We start from the raw sequence: 16,793 nt of genomic DNA, 5'->3' as shown, positions 1-16,793 counted from the left end.
TTATCGTAATAGACTGCAGTACCATAGTACAATAAAGGACAAGTAGTGTAACTCCTATACACTAAGGCAATGCCTATGGTGGTAATACCGGTTGTTGTAGAACTAGTAGTCGGAGTACCAGTAAGTGTAGCACCAGTTTTTTGTTCTTATAGGACTAAGGGGAATCAAATAACCCTGAATACCTTAACTCTCTTGTCCTGGCTTGAGGCGCAGGATTGGCCAGGGTCACGCGGCCTACGCTTGTATACGTCGCCCCGCAAGGTGTGGCAGCGCCTTCGGAGACCAACCCTCCAGATACCAGGACTTCTACTGACTCCGCTATAATGAAAGTTTTTGTTTTAGACTATAACCCAGATGCGTACTAAAACGTTCAAATTAGTGGTTCAAACTATTCTATAAATAACCACTTAATTATACTTTTTCCACCTACGTAGATAAGCGCGAAAATCTTTTTCCATTGAGAAAAATACGTAACAAGGCAAACGTCGTTTCTAAAGACGGACAATATTGGTATTCCTCGAAATAACAGCTATACACTATCGAACAAATACTGTGATAGTAAATCTATTATATTCGCCGTTTATCTGTAGTTGTAGAACCAGTAGTTCTAGTATTAGCAATCGGATTATCAGTAGTTGTATTATCAGTAGTTATATCACAACTAGTTGTGGCATTAGTAGTTGCGTTACCGGTAATAATAACACTAAAAGTCGTATTACTCGTACATGTAGTAGCAGTAGTTGTAATCACCAGTAGATAATGCCATGGTAACTACTTAGTTGAAACTCTGATATCTATAAGATTACATGTAATTTTATTTATTTAGATTTTTTTGTTAAATTACTCCACTAATTTTGTTATTGTATAGAAAGTTCGAGAACCAAGAAAAGCTTTCATCGACCAGGTGGGACTTGAAACCCGCTCATGCTGCATCGGGGCCACGGGTCCGAGTCGTCGAAATTCTCCTATGTGCTTTTTGTTATAGATCTTTGTACTGACTTTCGACATTCGTCGCCGTTAGTGGCATCTAGTGAGAGATTTTTGAATAACCTTCTGTGTGTTCGATTTTGTAATCACAATCATAATTGTTGTACCGGTATTTGCTGTATGATTACAACTCTAAACATAACACGCTGTAAGTAATTTCACAGCTTATTCCTTAGCTTTCACATCTATAGCACTCGCACTACTAACTACAGCTTCTGTACAAACTACAGCTGATTGAAGAACCCTTCATAAGTTTTCATAGAAACATAGATTTCAAACCAATACAAAGATCCGCAACAAGCGCATAGAGAAATCGATCCGTTTGTTAGCAGAGTGGTAGCCACGTTGAGACAACAGTCGCTCGTTCGAGCTCAGTCGGGTTGAAGAAATTTTCCTTTGCCTTTGTTCGATCTTTATATCAATAAAGTTTTTATTTAAAAAACGACTTCAAAACTTGCTTATCGGCTTTTTTATTGGAATTACATTTATTTGCCAAGTTTTATTGAAACCGGTCAATGCAAAAGTGCGCGGAACGCGGATTCATCCTCTAGTTAATCCGAGAAATGACGTTCCGAAATGTCACAGGGACCATTTAATCTCTAAGTGTATCCGAAATGGGTCCGAGTTTTTTAGATTTGTATGTTTCGGATTCGGAACGGATACAAACCGGATGCAGTGTGCAAAAGGGGCTTAGAAGAAGAACATTTTCTTCAAATAATTAACCGCTTAATATATTACACAAAAACATACAGTCGAATTGAAAACTTCCTCTTTTTTTTTAGGCGGTTAATAATAATGACAGTACTCACGTATAAGCTGATGGTGGGCTAACAACTGCAGTTTGTGTACACTTGTGAGGGTGGTCAACCGTAGCAAAAGCTCGTGGGGTGGAGCACCCGAGCTGCGCCAGCCCCGCGCCGCCGGTCCTTGAGCATTCAGCTCGCATGCTGGATACGAGGAGTCTTCGCCTAAAACAAAAACAACGTAAAATAAAATTTTTTTATGTTATCTTTATATAATAATACATTTTGTACCACGGATATGTTTGGTATCTCATTGAACAGATTTAAGGTAAGCATCCACAACAAATTATTTACTGTCTATGAAACCTGAAGCCGGTTTACATCCCAGTTAATTAGTTTTGTTTTAATCTTCTCTAGTTCTAAGTAGTAATTTGTCTAAGCACCCATATGGTTAACCATTCGCTTTTGGTTCAAAAACGCTTTTATTTTATATTCTACTTATATATTTGAGCCTTTTTAGTACATGTTGTCTATAGTATAGTTCAAATTTCTGTATTAATTCATATTGCAATGACTGTTTGTACCAAAATAAATAAAAAAAAGAAAAAGGAAAAAACCTAGCTCAAGGTACAGAACAAAACATACTAAGACCAACTAACAGGTCTTCTCTGTTGACCACCACAGTAGCCCTACGGATGCGCAGGATGCGAAGCATTATCGTCATCAACAGATGATGAAAACATGCAAAAAGGGTTGAGGTACTATTAAGGTGCTTGTGACTCTATGAAGGAATTTTCGTCGCTACCGAAGCGATACCACTGCTCAAGTTAGACATTTTTTTTATAATATCAAGTGACGGGACGAACAAGTCGTCCGCCTGGTGGTAAACTACACGCCTGTCCTTAACAGTTGCAGTGCCACTCAGAGCTTCAATTCGCAAAGATCTGAGGGGCACTGCCACTGCGCCCGTCATCCTGAGACATAAGTTGACAAGTCCCATGTGCCTGTAATTTCACCAGCACCCTTACCCTTCCATACCAGAATGCATTAAAAATATATAACAAATTACTTGACACATTAAAAACAATAGAAAATAAGAAACTCCACATTTTGTAATAAGCTCAAATTATTAATTACTAAATCAGAAATGCTATTACTCAGTTAATGAGTATTTTGAAGATACTTTTAAGTAATATTCATAGTAATATATTGCTTCCGTTATGTAAACCATTAACTTGCATTCAACAAATTGTATTATTAATTTTAATTCTTGTATTCAAATTGTATTATTAATAATTTTAAGTCTTATATTCAAATTGTATTTTTAATTTTTATTATTTTATTCAAATTGTATTATTCATTTCAATTTTAGTTTATAAAACTAATCATTTGTTATACCCTTACTGGGTGCGTGTAATATTTTAAATATAACGTGTCTACTAATACAAATGAATAAATAAATAAATACACAATCAAAGTTTGAGACAATCGATTTTATAAAATTTAAGTGGGAATTTACGTTGTAATGTAGAAGTCAAAACTGATTTAAGTAGAAGTTTTAACTGCCTTCGTGGCCGAACAGTTACCTCGCCGGACTGTCACGCAGAGGTCCCAGGTTCGATTCCCGGACCGGGAGAAATATTTGTATGGCCTACATTTATTTCTCGCGGTAGTTTGTGTGTAATTTGTGATTATCTATGTGTATGTCCATGGCATCCGCGACACAGGGTTTCCCTAATGCGGGACTATGTTGTGTCTGTACGTTATAAAAAAAAGACAACCTTGTTCAAGGCAATCCGCCAAACATTCTACATATGCAGTCTATGGGCAAGGTGTACTGGCAGATCGCAGATCACTGTATTCTGCAGCGCATCAGGTATGTTTGTTGAGGTGCGCGTTGTTCGGTGCAAACGGGTAGCTTCGGTGACACGACGCGCAATTCATCTCTATTCCACACAACTAAATACCCGAGTACACTATACACTAATTCTTTTTGTGTAAAAACCATTACGATACTAAACAAACACGTATGTTATGACCCTTATGTCAATGAAATAAAGATAATTACAGCACGCGAAAGGTGCATAACATACACATCAATAGAAATAAATATTGCATAGACAGTTTTGTCAGGCGCACTGGAGCCAATCAATAAAGGGCAACTAGGTAGCTTCGTGCGTACCTAGATTTATGAGCGTTGACATGTGCGCAATAGACTAGATGCTCCTCTCAACTTCTGGCGCATTTGAGATGAAACGTATTACTATATTATAAGGTATCCATAGTCAAATAATAACAGGTTTCTATTTCAAAGTAATGTTTTTTTAACCGACTTCAAAAAAGGAGGAGGTTCTCAACTCGACTGTATGTTTTTTTGTGTGTATGTTACGCGATAACTCCGGTATTTGTGAACCGATTTTCATGATTCTTTTTTTATTGGAAATGAAATTATTCTTTTTTTATTGGAAATGAAATTTCTTTCATTTTGAAAGAAATCACCTACCTCTAAGGGTGGCTGTACACGCATGAAGATTCATTTTTATAAATAGCGCCTAAATTTTCTTAAGGAGCAATTATTTTAATGGTTGATTTTGCTATATCCAATTCAAGGCGTTTTTCTCTCAATATTCTTTGAGTAGTGAGAACCGATTTTTATTATCTCCAGTGTCAAGTCCTGTGTAGTGGCGAATTTAAGGATATTTCAATAAAACTTAGCAAATAGACGTAATACCACGCACTTTTGAGGTTGGTTTTTTTAGTGCTCTGTACTGAGATTATTAATAAGATCAAGAGATGGGACGAACAAGTCGTGCTCCTGGTGGTAACAGCTGCAGTACCGCTCAGAGCGTTAAAACCCTGAGACAGAAGTTGACAAGTCCCATGTACCTGCAATTTCACCAGCACCCTTAACCTTCAAAACCGGAACCCGCTAGATAGTACTAACATTACTGCTTGGCGCCAGGTATGTACTCAGGATGTGCATTGGATGGCATTATTCGTAACTGGAACCATTTCACAACGATTAAGTAACTGCTATTCATCGCTATCATAAACGACCATATAAGTAAGTACTACAAACCGACGTTAATAAAAATAATGTATATTAATTTACTCTCCGCGAACCTAGAGAAAGTCAAATCGTCTTAGCCGCTCACGCGATACATGCAGCCGTAGACGCATACCACACCTAGAGGTGCCGGTGATGATTTTATACCGATTTATCGGATATCGAAGTTATAGCATGTAAAAGAAGTAATATTAATTGCTATTTCGGTAACTACTCTAGCAAACCATAAAGTTTTTAATGGCTGGGTCTGTCATTTAAAAAATAAACAACTTCCAAAATACGTCACGACAATCGTGTGTGTTATTGTTTGGGCTGGTGATTTCGGTGTTTATTTATTGAAAACATACCGTAAGTAGCGTTTTTTAAGTTTACCCTGAATATAAATGTTTATAAACTATACTATAAGGAGTAATTTCATGGTAAACGTTAGAACCACTCAAACGGAATTTTATCATATTTATCCAAGTACACCAAAAATTTCATTAGTGCTTTTTAAGTGCAGGATTTGCGGTGTATTACTGCATTTTATTTGAGATGTTTTTGTTGGTAGTACGGAGGGTATTTATTTAGCAATGCAAAGTAATAATTTTTATTTATAAAAACTTGTATTTAAACTGAATGCTTTTCTAATTTGCGAAACCAAATAGCCGCCATTTTGCGGTAGGAGGAGCGCTAGGCTTAAAGTCAGGCCACACCGACGCGGTACAGCGGGAAAAGGGGCGTGCCACACAGCAGTCCCAATCATAGTTCGCAGCGGAATAGCGGCCAGTGTGACACAAAATGCGGCCACGTTTCATTTCGTTTTCAACACAGATTTTAAAAGAACAAACCATATCGCCGTCGGATAACGATCAAAAAATTTTCTACATTTATTAGCGTTGAAGAAGCAAAGAAAAAGAAAGTTCAATCGAATTGCTGTTGGGACCAAATCAAAACACGCTCAAAAGTTGCTAAAAAATCGTCCAAGCCCGCTAAAGCCCCGCTCCCGGACCGCGCCCATTGCTACCGCTCTGTGTGGACGGTGGCATAGAAACCAATGGAAAACGACTCGCACGCCCGCGCCCGCGCCCGCACTGTGTTCGTCTCGGGTCAGCCCCGCACCTGGTCCGCCTGTTTGTCATACCGTTTGGCCCCGCATCGCGACGCGTCGCCGCGCGTTTGGGTTCACATGAACTCGTACATTATTAAAATTTCCTCGACCGGAACGCTTTCGCGGCCGGATCTGTCGACCATTATGATGAATTTTTTTCATACTGTTAGTTTTCCGCCGGCAAATCAAATAAAATTAAAATTTCTTTGGCCGGGTGTCGAACAATCTACAACTCCCGTGGGTGCCGCGTATAGAGACGAAACACGTAACGGATACATTATTCTTGGTGGTGTTTGAGATTGTATAAAATTTATGTGAAGGGAAGGTGGAAAAACGAACTTAAAGCCATGGTTCGAATCCGGAATCGCACCACTGAGTTTTTCATAATTAATGAGCGAAATTTAATTTAAAATTTACCACGAGCTTTTCGGTGAAGGAAAACATCGCAATGAAACCTGCACGTTGAAGACGGTTCACAATCCTCGGAAAACGTGTGAAGTCCCTTTCGGACCGTTGGTTCCACTCTTGGTTCCACTAGTGGATCCAGTAGGATATTCAAATACTGATGTCCCGACTTAGATGGTGGAATCAAATCAAAATGAAAAATAAAGTGAAGTCCCTAAAACGCATTGGGCCAGCGTAGCGGACTATGGCCTAAAACCCTCACCTGAGAGAAGACCCGTGCCCAACAGTGAGACATATAAACGGGTTGATGATGACAATGATTAACCTTCACTAGATTCGCGGAGTAGCAAAGTAATTTACGTCCATTGTTATTAATAAGGTTTTCCGCAAAGTAACGACTGAATCTATCAATTACAAAGACATGCACTACTGCTGAGGTGGTTTGGGCACATGGAGCGGTTGAATGAATCTAGATTAAGGAAAGAAATACATAGAGCTAACGTAGAAGGAATCATTGGAAGAGACGGCCACAAAAAACTTACGTGTTCTTAAAAATACGAAAGAGAAGAGTGTATGAAAAGAATGATGAATGTAAGTGAAACAAGAGAGGTTTGTAAGGATCGTGCTAAGTGGCTATCGATAACCTCTGCCTACCCCAATGGGAATCTAAAGGCGTGAGTACATATATTAATAAAAAATAAAACATGCACTACTTTTGTACAAACATTCGATCATAAATAAATCTATAACATAGAGGTCCAGTAGATTTCATTACTGAAGAATGCATTATGTGCATGTGTACGGCAAAATATAAACATATTCCACAGACAGTTTTGTCAGACGCACTGGAGCCAATCAATAAAGGGCATCTAGGTAGATGCGTGCGTTCCTAGATTTATGACCAACGACATCTGCGCAACAGACTAGCTGTTCCCCTCGCATTTGACCGCGTTCCGGATTTAACATTTTTATTATTAGGTATTCCATGTCTGTATTATAATACTTTACCATCACAAATTGATGAACGGATTCCACTTAGTTGCTGAGGCATTATTGAATAACAAATCCATCCAAATTAAAGTGCTTCTCTCTCTCTTATAACTATTTTAACGTTGTAGAGTTATGACGGTGTTGAGGATAGCACACACCCTTAATTCAATCTATATTGTCCCAGAGTTAGGAAGGTCTTCACAGTTCATCATTTCATCTTGACCCGTTCCATTTCACTCACAAAAACTCTGATGCATTTAGGATATTTAGCATTAAATAATACATCGAACACAACAATAGGCTCTTTTTTTATAATATCTAGTGACGGGACGAACAAGTAGTGCGCCTGATGATGAACTATAAGCCTATCCATAACAGTTGCAATGCCACTTTAAATTGGAGATATGTAGGACAACGCCACTGCGACCGTCACCCTGATATTGAATTGATAAGTCCCATGTACCTGTAATTTCATCAGCACCCTTAACATTCAAAACCGGAACACAGTAATGCTGACATTACTGCTTGACGGCAGAAATAGGCAAGGTGGCAGTACCACCCTTGACGAATTCTTTCACAGGGAGCTCTACTGTTAGTGTAGACTACATTTTTTTATAAATCGCTTTCCTTTTACGTAGTAGCATGAAAAATAATCTAATATCACGAGGTTCGCTACATTAAAGCGTTCCCCTTTAGAATTGTGAATTTGGGCATACGATTCTTTTCGAAGGAGTGTAAAATATTGTTAAAGTACACAAATTTCCTCAAATTCAGTGTCAATATGTCTTATTGGATATAAGGGCCACCATTTTGTCAACCATTGACAGTGAATGAGTTAAGGCAGTTATGGGACGTCATAGTTCTACAAAAACATTTGATTCTCCCAAATACAAATTTTCTCACAATGTTTCTTATAAATTATAATTGTTGTGAAATATCTTGCAAAAAATCAATAACTGTGTTCTTGAATACTCATTAATTTGATTATGATTTTCGTCATTTACGACGAAATACTAACTAAAAAACAATTATTTTAAAGCAATTTCAATATTTAACATTTTCAAAAATAGGTAAGCTTAGTCATTCCAGGGCGCGGCCTTCCTTGAAACTTTTATACCACTGCCTAGGTTAAAAAATTCAATTATTTTTCTTTTCATGTACATATATTAAGCAACTTTAGGGTACTGTATTCTTTGTTTAAAACATTATGTAACAAAATTTTATAATTATTGTACAAAGCTATTAGGAAAAATGTACATTTTCATTTTATCGTTCGCCATATTTGCTACGTGGCAGTAAATATTAATTTTAATAGATCCTAAATTTACTATTCAAATTACTTGTATATAATGTATTATAATTCGTATATTTTTGTTATAAAAGAAACTTTCATAACAACGAAAAATATCAGGAATTAAAACAAAAATTAAATTACTTACTTGTTGCGTAAACGACATGGAAAGAGATTCTCTTCGGCATTCTTGAACTACCTATCGATTATCAAAATCACATTTTCACAAATCCCCATTTTTTTTGCTTATCTAGAACACCTAACGACAAATAAAAATCTGGATTTTGCAAATGAAAGAAATTTTTTTTTCGTTAAAATAATTTTCCTTTTTTTTGGTATTTTTTTTACTTTTAACACAGCGATTACATCCTTGTAAATAAATCACATAAAAAGCGAGGTGGGGGGTTGAAAAAATACCCTCTTTTAATAAATTATTCTAATGAATTGGGAAAGAGACTGATCGAGTGCGAAGTGAGTGAAGTTTGCTGCGAAAAGGAAGGGGTTGGAAGTGATTGTTTACAACTGTACGACGCGGTCGAAACGATCCTCAGACCCGTTGCATAATTCACAATCTCAAAAGTTTTTATCGCATGAAAATCATAAAAATAATATGAACTACATGAAGCAAATTATGTATATTACGTGACATTTTGTAACTCTCCGATTTTTAAGCATAAAAAGTTATAATTTTAAACCTCTTTCCTGAAAGAAGTTTCCTCTTCTTACATAGAGCATGTAATCAGAAATAGACACGAAATAAGGGCCACCCATAACTGGCAACTTATTAGGCAAATGGGCCTTATATCACTTTTAAATATAACAACTGATCTGTGTTTACGTCTCCGTATATTCCAAAATTATGCTGTATTTCTTGTAATAAATATAATATCTCTAACAATGGGAGGCTGTTCCATTCGGTGGTGTGGGAAAAACAGCAAAACATCTAATTACAAAACAAACGAAATCACATTTCATCGGTAATAAAATATTAAATATGTAATTTTTTCAATTTTCGTCCATTATAGCAAAGCCCAAGTTAAACTGGTCGATTTGAAGAGAAACAACTGACGACACCCGTCAATTGTTTCGTATTCGGGCTGGCCAATCGGAGCGCAGTTGTCACCGTCTGTCAAACAAATTAATTTACATTACGTTTCTATTTCTCGATATCGCCTTATACACCAATGATGTATACTTATTGATTTGCGGTGGACACGTAATATAGAAATTGACAGTAAATAATCTTAAAACTTTTGAGCACTTAAAAAAAATTTAATTGTGTAATTAATTTTAAATAACACATTAGGATGAAATAGGATGCTATCGAAGTCAGATATATTAGATCATTGTGCATTTCGTCATCTTTCATATTTTAAATATTGTAATACTTTCGAAACTTAAAATACCATAAATAGCATTGGTTTTGCCTCCTTTGGCAGCATTATATTCCTGAAACTGTATAAAAAAATTACTTACAGAAACTACACTACAATAGGGAAGTACAAACATAATCATATAGTTATATAAGAAACGGCGTATCGTAGTCGTATCGTAACTGGTAAACGGATGTGCGCAGACACGAAAAATCAATATGTTCGCGCAGCTTGCGCGAACATCATAGAATGTTCTACCACGTCTACATCCCTACGTACATAATGTGACGCCATCTATAGGTGGGTAGATATTACTATTAAATAACAAAACAAAATAATTATGGTGAAACATAAATATCGATTTTCATTTCTTCTATGTAGTTTTAACTTACAAGTTTATAACCAGCCTATTTACAGAATTAGGGAACCACTCGCCATTATCATTAATACGCCATTTTCGTCAACAGGTCATTTTTGAAACTCGTCAATTATGTGAAAATTTTTAAGTCGCCATTTTTCCCTAACTCATATGTCATATCATGCAACATTTAGCATGTCAAGGCATGTAATTTGTAGGTACAACTTTTAAAACATAACTTAGCTTATATAAAATGTCAAACAATATCTATTTATATCTGTTTTAGTTACAGTTAATGAAAGTATTATTCTAATGCTAATAAAAATAAACAAACTATTCTTGACAATCGTCTTCACAAAGTTCCAAATTCATTTAACGGGCAATGAAAAGCTTTTATAATAGATTGCGGTGGATATTCAAAATTTGCCATTTACGAGGTTTGAGACTATAGTGAAACAAAAACTTTATAGTTAAGTTTAAGGTTATTTTATAGCTTCTGGATGACAAGAATCCGTGGTAGTGACCCGTTTAGCTTTTTTAGGTAGTCTCAATCTTCGATGCTTGAAATAAATATTGTAAATGTTAAATGTAATCAAATGTATATTTAAAAGAGCAACTCCTAGAGTTTCTTGCTCATTCTTCTCAGGGAACTCTGCCTTACGAATGAGCAGTAGAATTTAATTAAGATATTTTAGTATAATTTGCTTACCTATGAAATAAAGATAATTTTCGAATTCGAATTTGAATATAATGTAGGTTTTTTTTGTATATAACATCAAGTGACGGGACGAACAAGTCGTGCACCTGTCCATAACAGTTGCAGTGCCACTCAGCTGTCAAAATCGCAAAGATCTGAGGCGCACTGCCACTGCGCCCGTCACCCTGAGACATAACTTGATAAGTCCCATGTGCCTGTAATTTCACCAGCACCTACCCCTCAAAACCAGAACACGGTAATGCTGACATTACTGCTTGGTGGCATAAATAGATAAGGTGGCAACACTTCCCTGGACGAACTCTTTCACAAGCTCTACTGCTATTAATATAGATATTGTATACGTATGTAATATATTTACAATCATACAAAGAAACTATTTTAATTAAAAAAGTGACTTAAGTGCTAACTCATGTCAGATGGTCGAACTCATCGAAGTATGTCACGTAAAAAAGGGCTGTTTTGCAAACAGAATAGAATTTTATAGGAAAAGTAGTTAATGACAGGTTTTTAACAGTGCAGCACCTGCCTGGGTAAGTACCATCGCGTTACCTAAGTATTTCTACCGTGAAGCAGCACAGCTATGTTACGGATTGAAAGGTAGGAAAAGCATAATCATAAATATAGACAAATCTGCTATTCCAGAGCAAAGCCTAGTAAGGGACAAAATTAGATGTGTCGATCGTGATCGATCGAATCAAAATGATTCCAACAGCACCTGTGGCCCGATAACCCGGATTACTAATTTCTAAACAACCCGATAATTTAAGAATTTCATGGGTCATGCGTGCAATATATATAATATATATTCGACTTTATCTCTATAATTTTAGAGATTATTCAACAATTGACATAACACTCAGTCTGAAACTGATAATATTATTGTTGTCTGGTTCATTCTCACGTGAAGTCCCCACTCACGACGTGGTTGGCCTCATAGATTTATGGGTACCTATATACTAAATCTATGGTTGGCCTTCTCACTTTTCGTTTGGGTCGAACATTTGTTCGACAGAGCATTCGTTCGATAGAACCTTCTTTTGATCGCACGAAAAAGTCAAGCAATCGATCAATGAGTTACCGGGTCGACGGGTTAACGGATCAACGGATCAGTGAGTCTATCAATCTAATTGCTCCGTGGCGTAGTGTCCATTACATGGTAATTTTGTTACCAAGTTAGTAAGTTTAATCTGATTTTCGGTATGTGTTGATTATTTATAAGTACACTAGCTAATATTAAAATATTAATGAATAATAAATTAGCAATTTTGAATGCTAGGTGTTATACCTTTACCTAGAAAGAAATTTTAGTGTCCTAAGTATTGTTTATTAATGATGCATTTAACTTTATACACATTACCCATCAGCAGGAAAGAATAAGCCAATATAGGCTAATTGTATAATTTGACACTTTTAAACGCCATATGGAAGTATGGTGAACGACGAGTTACCCGCTAAAAGATCGAACATATGATCGAATCATTTGACCCGATCACATTACGCATGGGTCATGATCGACCCAGGTTATTAAAAATGATCGACCAACACAGGTCGAGACATAATGCTTTGAATATATTTAAACGAAATCCTACTCTCGTAAAGTAAGTCAGCTCATTGCGATGACAGGCGCTTCAAAATTGTACAATTTATCACAGATTTCGAAATCTTAAAACCTAGTAAAGCACATCTAGTCTCGTTCGTGACCAGTTAAAAATCTTATAAGTCACTGCAACCTATTCAAAACACACTTAACAGACTTGCTAGGTTTTAAAGTATGGATTGCTGTTTGTGAGTCGCTCGTTTTATCTAGAATTATGGCGACATTGTTTATGGGCCTCGTCTGCTTGCAAAGACTCAGCGATTATTGTAGGGTGTGCAAAATGGCTCGCTGCAGATTTTGCTTCAATGTCCCTCCACGAAGTCACATATCAGCCATTCTAAATGATGCGTCAATGCTCAGGATGGACTCTCGAAGAAAGCTTCACCTTGTCTGTCTAATGTTTGACATCATGAAATTTAAAAGCCCTGAGTATCTGTATAATAAGTTACAATTTACAAACTCTGCACACACTCGAACTACTAGGCCAATTCTGGCGGGTTATATGTATACACCGCACGGTAGTTTTTGAGGGTAGCTTCCGCCCTCAGACTACAAAGTGCTGGAATAATATTCCTCCGCCAATAAGATCTGTGCATACTAAGTTTACCTTTAGGAAACACATTAAAGAGGCTATTTTACGCAAACAAAAACTTGATATTCCGAAGTACTTTGAGTCTATGGATTGCTACCTTCCACCAATAATTTATTTTTATAACTCCTATTAATCTAACACTAACACCAATCTAATTATTCTGTTATTATTATTACTATGTGGACACAGACTAATAGTACTAACCATAAATATAAATATGATTCTATAAACATTTAATTCTTTTGAATTATACTCTAACACGCACTCAACTGTGACGCGCAGCGGTTTCGCTATTTTCTGCTATTCTCGGGCGTAGCAGAATATCAGTGTATGTTGCTCTAATTGAGCAGCAATTACGCACTGTGGGAAGATTGAGTCATTTTCATGTCATAAACCTATAACTTCCAAGTTTTGAAAGATAGTTAGTTGGCGTAGTAAGAACAAAATTTGCTAAGTTCACATTTTAATAGATTCATATATGTTACGCAAGGAAACCGCAAGTTTTTTTTCTTCTAATATAAATTAGTTAGTTTTCCTATGAAACAACACTATTTATACAATAGAATATCAGAAAATAGAACATCGGCAAATTTCGGCAACAGTCAAAACTCTAATTGAATATTAAGGATAAGCAAAATTTGCATATCACGAGATGTACATAGCTGATGGGTATATTTACGAGAGCAGATTATATACATGTACTTCAGAAAAAAGTACAAATTTTCAGCTTTCCAATATGGTATAACACTTGTATTATTACCATTGCTATGTACTGTAAATTCATATTGAACAAATCACAAATTTAAAATTATTTTAAACATTTTTTCATTCCGCATATTTGGCTGCTCTATGCCATGAAATAGTATCATACAGAAGTTTAATAAATATATATTTGTATAGATTGATCTTTTAGCTTTAATATGAGGTATAATACATGTATCTCCGTAGACTTTTGAGAAAACCATTTATGGCATGGCTCTCTTAGGCGGTTCCCCATAGTGCAGCGCACACATGCAATGCGTTGCGAGCTTTTATTGTAATGCCTATAATATTTCTGTGTTTGTACTTTGTTATTTGATCTTTTGTTTTTTAAAATTTAAAAATAATGATATCTTGTTTTAACGCTTATATTGTATTTATTGTAGTGTTACTTTTTTTGTACTATTGTTTTTTTGGATTAGTTTTTTTATTTTTTTTTGTTTGTTTACGTGTATCGCATATGTGTGTTTTGTGATAAATAAACCATTTATCTATCTATCTAAAGTCGTTAAAGCGCCGTATTAGGTATTTGAATTGGTAATTAATGGATAACAAACTTTACTTATACTGATAATTTTAGTCGTTTTATTAATTAGTCAAACAAAATCAAATTTTATTCCAAATTCTCTAATGCAATAACTAGACCAAATAATACCTCGCAACACTCAACTAATATGTCTTGATTCTGGCTGCTACAGTAACTTTACTTACTTATATAAATATTCAAAATTAGTAAGTAAATAAAATATGTAACAATATATATAAGTTGTGATCATTTTTGTGACAGTGCTCAAGGTCAACTTGCACCGCGAACAGCTCCAGAATTTTACCTAAAAATGACGAAATGTGCGGTAAATTAGTGTAAAAATACGTCAGACAAACATAAAATAGATAGATAGATACTAAGATCACATTCCACTAGGAAGTAACGCGTTTCAACTTGTATTTTTATATAAATATTCACTAAAACCGAAAATTGACCTACTACTAAAACTAGCCTACATGAATTTGATTTTTGCCTCACTTGTGACAGTTCGTTTGATATGAAACTATCATTCTATGCGTTATTATTCTAAGCTACTTTCCTCTTTTTTTAAATTGTTTAAGCGCGACCTTCAATTGTTTTTAGGCTCGCTTGTTAAAATTTAGTCTAAAGCGCTTATTTACTAGGTTTTACTATAGGTTAGCTGAATTTCTAACCGCGTGTTCCACAACCGGCAACTTCCGAAATAAGGATATTCCTTAAGGAATTAATAGTGTAAATGTACATATGGTTGTTTTCCATCATATGAACAGTTTGTTTGTCGGAGTTAACAACATAAAAAAGTATAAAAATATAAGTATTTGTTGAGCTGGAATAAACTAAAGCACCAAGCATAGGTACGATAATAATATTTGTGTATATTTTTATAAAATCCCCGAAATTCTTGTCCTATAAAACAAAGTATTTCATTTTTGCCGTAAAATAAATATTTAATAGCAAATTATAATTCAATTGCTACTAATACCTACGTAAAATGTTAATTATTCTATATAGATAAAAATAATAACAATATAAAAATGTCCCCAAAATCATTCCAACACTCTATCTCAAGTTCCATAATCAAACACGTTTTGTGCTTTAAATCAACAAAAATAACCTTTAAATTATAAACATACGATCACATAAAATATTTTTTCTACACACATATCATAAACTCTCTATAATGTGTTCAAAAACCGCAAATTACGACCAGCTTAAAGGTAAACTGTTTTGTTGGACAGATTTCGTATCTGCGAAAATGCTTCGTAATAACATCGATTTCGATGTTATTATGAAGCATTGTCATCGATTTCGATGTTATTATTATATTCAAATTTCTGAAAAACAAAACAATTTGATTGGATCTCAATTCTAACATCGAGATGAAGTTTTATTCGAAATGAAATGTTAATAGCAAACTACATTGACAATATCACACGTTACTTCATATCGAACGATATGATAGTTGGGGCCTTAGAGGATGGAAAAAAATAAAAGAATAGTCTAAGGTTGGGGCCGATTCTAGTTTGTCTATGAATTAAAAATAAAAACTACGGTTGTGTGACATGCGTGAGAAAGTTTTTATTCGCTGCCATTTCGCCAGTTGTAACACGCGGTTCATGAACACATCACAGAGAGCTTATAATATGTGTGTAGATAAAGCAGTGTGTAACTGTATATGAGTAGGCATTAAAACACTCGTGAGATGTTTTTATCGGCCCGTTTCATAAACCCTCACTCGCATTTTAATGCCTTTCATTATGTAACAGTCACATGAACTACTATTTGCGAAATTAAAGCTATCCCGAAAAGAAATTTAAAAATGTACCTATATTATTCATGTCCCAACCAATTCTTGGTCCCAACCATTGACCTATGGTCCCAACCAAAAAAATCATTCCCTCACAATTTTAATTTCCTTCTCTCAGTTTGAAAACGCATATTTAATCTTTGGTAAATGCATTTATAAGTTTTAGAAAGTTAACAGCACTGTAAACGTTTCAAAATGAAATTCGACTTGTGTGTGTAAAAAAATTCTACTACGAAAAGATTTAATTTAAAATTCTAAGGGCGCATTTACTCGACACGAAAGGCATCGCGCTCACCCCGCGCGGTGGCCGCGCGGAAGCTTTCGCGTCGTGTAACTGGGCGCTAAAAGTTAGTCATTCCATCACATCATATAAAAAGAAATTATGTATTTGATTTTATTTATTAATTAAACACTCAGATGACTTATTAGTAGCAGTAAAAATATCTAAAAATAAGTTTATATGGCTATTTTTCTTGGTTTATTTTGATTT

At 35.3% G+C, this 16,793-nt stretch overlaps 1 protein-coding gene across 1 annotated transcript in view; it reads right to left on the bottom strand.

Moving 5' to 3' along the window:
• LOC113239803 (centrosomal protein of 104 kDa) overlaps nucleotides 1–8,972 on the bottom strand; it is a 27,371-nt gene extending 18,399 nt beyond the window's left edge. Inside the window, exons 1-3 of the mRNA XM_026476941.1 lie at nucleotides 8,722–8,972; nucleotides 1,797–1,955; nucleotides 183–318 (exon numbers count right to left, since the gene is read on the bottom strand). Coding sequence (XP_026332726.1) covers nucleotides 183–318; nucleotides 1,797–1,955; nucleotides 8,722–8,761 — 335 coding nt within the window. The 5' untranslated portion in view covers nucleotides 8,762–8,972. The remainder of the gene's footprint in view (nucleotides 1–182; nucleotides 319–1,796; nucleotides 1,956–8,721) is intronic.
• Nucleotides 8,973–16,793: the final 7,821 nt, after the last annotated feature.

Source organism: Hyposmocoma kahamanoa, unplaced genomic scaffold (genome assembly GCF_003589595.1).
Source record: "Hyposmocoma kahamanoa isolate Upper Pololo Valley unplaced genomic scaffold, ASM358959v1 116, whole genome shotgun sequence".
Lineage (NCBI taxonomy): Eukaryota > Metazoa > Arthropoda > Insecta > Lepidoptera > Cosmopterigidae > Hyposmocoma > Hyposmocoma kahamanoa.
This window is presented reverse-complemented; position numbering and strand designations above follow the sequence as displayed.